Source organism: Pyxicephalus adspersus, chromosome 3, assembly GCF_032062135.1.
Source record: "Pyxicephalus adspersus chromosome 3, UCB_Pads_2.0, whole genome shotgun sequence".
Lineage (NCBI taxonomy): Eukaryota > Metazoa > Chordata > Amphibia > Anura > Pyxicephalidae > Pyxicephalus > Pyxicephalus adspersus.
The window spans coordinates 69,200,798-69,209,828 of NC_092860.1; the positions used below are offsets into that span (position 1 = coordinate 69,200,798).

General features: G+C 38.9%; 1 protein-coding gene across 1 annotated transcript in view; it reads right to left on the reverse strand.

The window, feature by feature from the left end:
• Positions 1-676: 676 nt before the first annotated feature.
• Positions 677-9,031, reverse strand: part of TBXA2R (thromboxane A2 receptor) — a 49,329-nt gene continuing 40,974 nt past the window's right edge. The window contains exon 3 of the mRNA XM_072405069.1: positions 677-2,762. Coding sequence (XP_072261170.1) covers positions 2,493-2,762 — 270 coding nt within the window. The 3' untranslated portion in view covers positions 677-2,492. The remainder of the gene's footprint in view (positions 2,763-9,031) is intronic.

Sequence of the window (9,031 nt, forward strand, 5' to 3'; positions counted from 1 at the left end):
ATTAGCTGCCCACCTGCTTGAATCCAACATTACATATGCTGGAAAATCTATAAAAGCAAAGGAAAGTGGTAACTAGCCATCTGATGCACTACAACCTGAATACTGAAAGGCTGGGCTTCTGTAAATCAGGGCAGCGTCACGTGTTAAACCCTATTGAATTGTCAGCTAAAAAAACAGTAGTATGAATGTTATCTATCCCACTTACAAGATGGTATCATCTTCTTCTGTCATGTCCCAAAGTACCCAATTACTTTACTCTTGATCCCAAGTATACCATCCAGGTGCTGTCTTGTTAGAGAGAGTTTTCAGTGAAACAAGTGGAATTTTTGGATTGATGACATGTTTTAGCTTATTCCCAAACTGTAAATATACCACCATAATCACCAACAGCACAGTTAAAGGTGACTCTTTCATGAAAATGGATACTAACTACCCGAGATCCCAAAAACTGCCTAAAGAAATGAAAAGACCAAATTGCACCAAAAGAACTTTCAGCGTGTGAGAAGATTGGTTAATTGTCTTTGGATTTATTTAGTTTTATACTGGCCCAGGATGTCCTAGATTCCTAAGATTTCTTCCAATTAAAATTTGCTTTTAAACCATTAAATAAAAAAGTTATGATTTGGAATTCCAACTTAGACTTTGATTTATTCACAAAAAAACATAAAAAGCATAGTCTATTTTTAAACCATATGAGTTATTTATTTTACACAGTGTGCATTAGCAAGCTAAAAGTAAGTATATGTGTAATTTTACAGTTCATTTACTCCTAGTGCTTTGTCGCTTTTACCTAACAAACGAATACAAAGGTTTGTCCCAATAAATAGACAAGCTAGGGTATCATACTATAAAAATGACTAAACCAGATGAAAACTTGACATTGAATACTTCGATAGAGCTTTTTTCAAGGTGATGATATTCTGTTTCCAATTATATTGTACCCAAATGCCAATTTGCAAGACTGCATTAATTTTTACTAAGCAAGGGGATCTATTTAAAAAGCAGAGAATTTGGCATTTACCAAAACAGTCCCTGGTGGATAATCTTCCAAGTCCATATGTTTTCTCCACCAGAGAATATTTAATAAATGTCAGGTTTCACTGTTCACAAAAAAAAATGTCCCCTAAAATTTCAATGAATTATTCCAAATATTTACCGGTATACACATTTCACAAAAATGTAATACCATATGCTGATATGTGTAAAAGAAGGTACATCCTATGTAAACTGAATTATTAAAGCTTCTCCAAGACTAGAGAAGATAGACCATCATGGGAGAACCTTGGTGATCCAGCAAGCCTTGGAATCGACCCGGTTCAGGATCACCCACGTTCAGCCACCATAGTCTATCTTCTACAGATTTAAAGAGCTTTGAAAAATCAGGCCAACAAATAAATGGGAATTACTTGAATTTTGCCTTTTCAGTAAATTTTCAAACAAATTAAATCATTAAATATAAAGTACTACAGAAAAATACACTATTTTTAATTCCTTTAGAAGCTGGTACTGCTTTGTCCGCTTTGGAAGAAATTATCACTTGTAGGTGTATTCCCTAAACATCCTTTTCTGTTTATAGATTGATACTATGGTGCATTTGTTAGTGTGCTTCAGATCATTATCTCATTGAAAGATCTATTTCCGTGTCATTTTTTTTCCACTACACTTTCATAGCTGAATCAATGTGTTTAAGCTGCCAAGGTCATGAATCAGCAAAGCCACCTCAAATCATACCATTTTCACCACCCTGAACAACAGTTGGTAAAATGTTCTTCACCTAAAATGTTATCTTTGGATTGTGCAAAACAATTCTGCTGTTACTGTGGACATGCCAAATTTTTAATTCTCCAATCTATGGCATATTGTTACACAAGGTCTGGACTTTCATTATGTGTTCAAAATGGTTTGGTTTTAAAGTTGTTTTTGAAGAGCACACCTTCCATACAGATTACATTGGTGCAATCTCTTTCTCTCTGTAAAAGTTTGCAAATCATTCAAAATCTACACTACTTGCTTTTCCCCTACAATGAAATGATTGAAGTAAATCATGTGTCAATCTTTAAGTTTCCTGGCAGACTAATAGGCAGCTACACACTTCTTTCTGAGGTTATCAGGGGGGTTTCATTCAAATATCAATCAGAAATCATGATGTTCTTTGAAATCTTTTTTGTTTTGTTTTTTTATATTTGTCCTGTTTTATTAACAGACCTCGAAAGGAGTTTCTAAGTATTGTAACCTAATCTGGAACAACTAATACTGAGATCACATTATTCTTTATATCAATATTGAGAAGTCTCTTTTTTCTAGTCATGAGAAGTTTGCATTGTTGTTTATTTAAAATGACTCCATGTCAGTTTTTTGTATCATTTGTTTAAGTATATCATCTTAGTAGGCACTGTTTAATAAAAGGTCTAATGTTTGCTTTTTCAAATATACTAAAAATCTCAACAATTTGTATATGTACCTACATAAGCAATGCTTCCGCAGTATTTTACCTAATTAATTACAGTTTCTTGCGTATACTTGCGACGTAATGAAGCAGTAAGGGTTGGATATAAATACATAATGGATAGACGGGAATGTAAGCTAGGATAAATTCTTTTTAACACTGCTCTTCTGAACAGGATATAAACCCAAGGATCTAGTATCTGGTTCCATGTTGCAATACGAAGATATATTAAAAGTAGTTTTTCCATGCTTCTGGGAATTTCTCCATCCTTCAAGTCAGTACTCTGCTGCTGAAGAACTGTTTGTATTATGAAAATCTAAAAGGAGAGGGAAAAAAAGGAAATCAGTTTTGGTGCTGGAAACAATGGGCAGGATTTATTAAAGCTCTTCATGGCTGGAGAAGATACACTTTTATCAAAGAACCTGGGTGATCCGGTAAACCTGGAATGTATTTCCTAAAAGTCGTTTGCCTTCTGTTAAAGAAATGTTTTTAATCCTGGACCGGATCCATACCAGCTTTACTGGATCACCTAGGTTTACTGATGAAAATTCCTTCTCCATTCCTCGAGAGCTTTAATAAATCAGGTACAATGTAACAAGAAAAAAATATAAATGTTAAATATTTGTGCTTAATAGTGCTTACAAACCTACACCTACTTGTTTATAATGGCCAATCAAATGAAATTAACCAGTAATAATGAAGCAAATCCAAAAGGCTGCAGGGCACAACACTACCTAGCAGTTTTCATTTGGCTAATATAAATATATATATATATTGTGAGATGGCCCGTAGCAAAGGTGGGTGTTTCAAACAGGAAACAGGGCCAGCAGGTGGTGACCATTACATTTTTTTTGGTACCAAGTTAGATCCTAAACATTGATTAGGTGTGGCTGCATCACTTCTTCAGCCCCTTTGGGATATTACCCTTCACAACATGCCATAAAAATCAGCCCAATCATCAGAAATTTTCCGCTATCTGCAAATCAAGCACTTCATCCAATCCACAACGGGGAGGTTTTTCACACACGCACACACATACACCATGACCTTTTGTAAATGTACATAGCCCAGAGATCCCCAAGTCAAAGGGGTGATCAGTGCCCTATACAACACTCTGATGTAGAGCCGCACCACAACAACTCTCCCCTATGTGGGCGGCTGGGAAGGTGACCTTGGTTTTGTCCTGGTGCAGGCGGACTGGGGTCAGTTATTGGAGAACAATAGAGCACCACAGCCTGTGATGGTATATGGTGCTGACATGCCTTGCTAAAATTAAACCCACTCATTTGGTGGGAATTTTCCAAAATAAGAAAATACTGGACATGCATCTACCAAGAGACGTATAAACTAGTGGGATGCTCCTTTCTCAAACGTCCAGCGGATGCCATCTGTCTGCACCAATACTCAATTTAAACTACTGACTTTCCTGTTCACATCTGCCAAAAATGGTACTAGCGAAGGCCTGGTGGTAATCCACCCCCATGGTGGCACATGTGAAACAAAAAATGGCCTGGTTCCTCACCGACGATAAAATGAGGGCTCTACTCACATGGTCAAATTCCAGTGAGTTTGATTGACTACTATATGCCCATGGGATGGGACCCCTCATTCACAACCCTATTACCTTCCCACACCTAGCCTGACCTTAAGAATTGCATTGTTAGTTGGAGGAAAACCTGTTCCCTTTCCCCTTTACCCCTTTCTGTATCTTTTCTTCTTTCTCCTCCTTTCCTGATACCCCTTGGGTATCTTCTTCCAAATATTGCATTCACTGGATTTACAACTCAGGTAATGAAGTTTAGTCCCCCACCTAGGCTCAGGTCAGAAGTTAGACTGCTGCTCCTAAAAGGGTGTGCTTCCCTAGAACGTTTACACTACCAGTGAAGGCGGGTCATGCGGCGGTCCGCCCCCTTGGGTCCCAAACTGCAAATTCAGTTGACATGATGTAGACATCTTGACATTTCACGAATTTATAGTCCCTATGTATTTTTAGCACAAAAAGTTGTTGATGTTTTGTACAAATGGGTTGCATTGTAATGCAATACCTTTATGCCTCTTTTATTTCCTATTTTTATTGTTGTTTCCTGTTTTTACCGTTCCTATTGCATTGTTTCATTTCTTTTTTGTAATACTCCAAAAAAATGTTTTGAAACTAAAAAAGTGTAATTATAGCCCCTTTCAAATGGTAACGTGTTTCACGGAAACCAAGCTGCTTCATCTGACCATATATCAAGGCTTATAGTGTGTCATGGGTATGTCATGGATATGTATTGTGACACCAAGGCAGGATTGGAGGTGGAAGGGAGATATATTAGCCCAGGATTCCTCTTTTATGTGAGGTATATTTGCCCAAGATTCCTCTACTGTGTGAAGTAGCAGGTGGAAGACTTTCGCCTGTGAGATAATTAATGAAGAAACACTGAGGGTGGGGATATAACCCAGAGCCAGGAGCTCAGTCAGGAGCCTAACTTGGAGAGACACAGACCGGGTTCTGTGCAGGCTCAGCCTAACTTGGAGAGACACAGACAGGGGTCTGTGCAGGCTCAGCTTTACTTGGAAAGACACAGACAGGGGTCTGTGCGGGCTCAGCTTGGCTTGGAGAGACACAGACAGGAGTTTTGTGTCAGTGCAGCTCTATTTGGAGAGAGCTCTGTTTGGAGACACAGCCAGGTGGACTGCGTGAATGAACTCAAACCTGAGTAAAAGGTTGCTGAAAGCTTGGTTTTGAGCTGGCAGGGGGAAGCCCTCCAGCTGATAGACAGTGATGTTTGATGTTTAGTAAGTGCCGGACAGGCAAGGTTTTCTTTTGCTGTTTTATTATTTTATATGCAACCTTCAATAAACCTGGCTGCAAGCCAGCTAAACACTTATACCTCGGTGTGATATGAGCTGGATGAACCAGACAAGTGTCCTTTGACCCCAACAAAGGCGATCCTGAGCTTAACCCCTCACAGTATGTAAAAAAAAAAACACAAAAATGAATAACAAAATTCATCAAAAAAATAATAGCAAATATAATTGTCTAAAACAAATTCAATATTTTATAATATTAAGTATTTCTTTGCCAGAAAAACCTTTTAAATGCCAGCCCTTCAAAAAAAAATAATCCACAAGTTTTTTTTTAGACAACTATCAGAAAAGACCAGTGGAACCGGTGAATGCAATGTCCTGTCCCCATCTTTACTGCATCACATAAATTGCCAGATCCTAAAATTATACAATAGCACATGGTAAGGAAATTGGCTTCCATACTAATAGTTTCCTAATGGCAAATGGCATACTTCATTGCCAAAACTTACTTGTATGTGCCGTGTGACTTAAAAGGCCACGCTTCTGACAAAATAAAACTCTGCTCATGCAGATCTGAGTTGCAGACTGTATCTCGTGCCGCAGACCATCTAAATGCTACTGCCGCAGGCTACCTATTTATTATTATACTACAAACGGCAGAAACACGGTGATGAAGCCATGCTATGTTTGCTATTCAGCGCTATAGCAACCACTCACACAGGCAAGAAAGATCGGGTGGCAGGATGCCAAGCCACGGACTCGTATTTCAACATAATTCGCACATCCAATATAAAACAATATATATTTTTATATATAATGCCCCCAATGTTGTCTAGAAGAGGAAAAAAAATCTGTTACCGGGAGAACTCAGCAATAGGTAGGGTAGAGTTTCTAAATATTGTTTATGTTATGACTGAATAAAAACCAAATCAAGATTAAAGCATACCTAAACTCAATATTTCACTAATTGAAAAATGTAAAAAAAAGTGCAACACAACTGCGAAGATCAAGACTTAATGGAATACCTACATCATGCATCACAGGAGGCTCTGGCTGCTCCTGCAGACGCCCTGATTTCGGGCATGGGCAGAAGGGGCATTTGTTTCATCAAGGGGAAAGAGATCCTGATCCCACCCTTGTGCAGTGAGATTTGCTCCCTTTTTTTTTCCCTTCACAGCCTCTACATCACCTGATCTTGCACCTGCACAGTGCAAGAACGGGTGATATAGAAAGAAGACAAAAAGAAAACGGAAGAAAAGACAGAAGATGGCGGTGCCCGTTGCTTCCTCCATGCTGGGACGGAGAGGAATTCCAGGGCGATGTGGAATGGGATCGTGGGAGGGACCAGTGCCATTGAGGGATCTGCGGGATTAAAGGTAAGTGTATTTTTTTTAATTTTTAGTTTAGTCCCACTTTAACATTGGTATTCAAGTCTAACTGATGGACCAAAAGTACCAACAGCTACCAATGGCTTCAGGTTGGCAGAGAAGGGCTTGCAACAAGTAAGTAACAAGTAAGTATAAACTAAACCATACACATAAGATCAAAATTTGAAACAGAAACCAAAATATATAAATCATAATATTACTGTTAACACCTGGGACACTTTATTCCTGTACCGGATGGGTTACATTGAATCATATAAATAATTAGAGTATTTTTTTTTTGTAAAATATATCTTTATTCAATTTTACAGAAAACAGAAAACAACATAGAGAACTAACTCGTAAATAGAACACAATACCAAAAGAGAGAACAAAAAGAAAGGGGGGGGGATCAGTTGACCATAGCAAGGGTACATAAACTTATAACATAAGTCACAGTAGCCATACAACTATTATAATTCAACAACAGTTGCAGAAAACATATACACTGAAGGACCCGGTTATACATATTCCAATAAAGAATCAAATGTAAAGAGAAGATATAAAAAAAACAAAAAAAACAGAATCATAAATACCAAAAAAAGGAAACTAACAAACAAACAAAAACCTTTTCAAGCGCGGGGGGGGATAGGGGGAAGGAAAGGGAAAAAGGGAGGTGGAAGGGGAATATTTGAAATTGGGGGGATTCTTTATACCAATCCCAAGCCAACCAGGTGAACTTAAACTGTTCCGATCTGTCATTGTCGTCAGCTATTAATTGTTCCATGTGGCAAATTTTCTCTACTTCTGAAAACCAATCTTTAAGGGATGGAGTTACTGATTGTTTCCAAAACCGAGGTCTGAATACCTTGGCAGCAGTGAGGAAATGATGGAGCACACTACACTTGGTGGATTTAATGGAACCTTGGATCATGGACAAGAGAGATGTTTTAGGGGTATTAGCTACAGTAGAGCCTGTACAGGCATTATATATTTGAAAGGTCACATCCCAGAAACGGTGTATAGTAGGAAATTCCCAAAAATATGTAACATGGTACCCTTCTGCACAAGGCAACGCCAGCATCTGTCCGATACAGCTAGAGGGATACGGTGGTGGTCTGCTGGGCAAAGGTACCAGCGAGACAAAATCTTAAAACTGGTCTCCTGTGCCCTGCAGGTAAGAGTTAACTTATGTGTGAGAGTAAAGGATTTCTCCTACTCCTCTACAGTCACAGGAACACCCAATTCAGATTCCTGGTATCGTGTGTATGTGAGAGCCCAAGTAGAGGCGTCCTGGTTAAATAAATCGTACAATAGAGAAATACCATGAGTAGGTGGAGAAGACGACCTGAACAGTGCCTCGAACCTTGTGAGACCTCTATACAATATTGAAGTGCTTTGGAATGAGGATATATATGATAATACTTGTCTATACGCAAACCACACAGACATTCTACTACCTGTCTGGGAGTAAACATGAGGCATAGGGGGGACCTGACCATTATGGAGAATACCTCCAAGAAAACAGTCCTCAGTTAATGACCAAATCAAGAATTTGGTTTTTTGCATTGTAGGAGGGAAAGCTGGATTGTCAAAAAGTGATGTCATGGGACCTGGGCATGTAGAGATGCGACCTCCACAAATGAGGTCTCATATAAGTAAAAGGTCAGATGTAAGGCCAGGAAATGTGACATTTGTGCCAAGGAGATGCCGATCAATCCATGGAAGAGACCTCAGGTCTATCTGTGCAAGAGTTTTCTCTAATATGACCCAACTCTTCCTTTCTCTGTTATGAAACCAGTCAACCAAGAAAGAGACTGAGAGTTATATTTCTGTAAATCTGATTGTAGCTTACTGCATAACGGAGTATAACTGTGGGATTATACTATATAGTTCACCTATTTTAGTCCTAAATGCATTTAACTTAGCATAAGATATGGGGGTTTAACCTGATGAGGTGTCAATACGGGGGTCCAGGGCAAAATTGAGGTGGCCCCCCTCACAATGATAGTGCCTTCAGCAAATCCCTTCATAATATCTAAGTATTTTATCAAGGATACCGTCGGTTCCGCCCGGCCGGCGGAACACAAGATACCGGCCGGCGGAACACAAAATACCGGCCGGCATCTTACCTGGTCCCGCTGATCGTCCCACGTCCTTCTCGTTCCAGCGCCGGATGATCTCTGAAGGGACAAGCCGTCCGGCGGAGAAAAAAAAAACGGACGGCTCCTTCCTGCGTGCGTGATGACTTTGGCGCGTGTGCGGGAAATTCAAATAGAAACTCATTCATTCATTTTGTATTGGATTCAATACAAACTCCTGTATCCAATCCAATACAAAAATTAAAAAAAAATAAAATAAAAGTAAATAACTTGGAAATTCAAATTTATATTTTGTATTTGATTGGATACAAACTTGCGTATCCAATCCA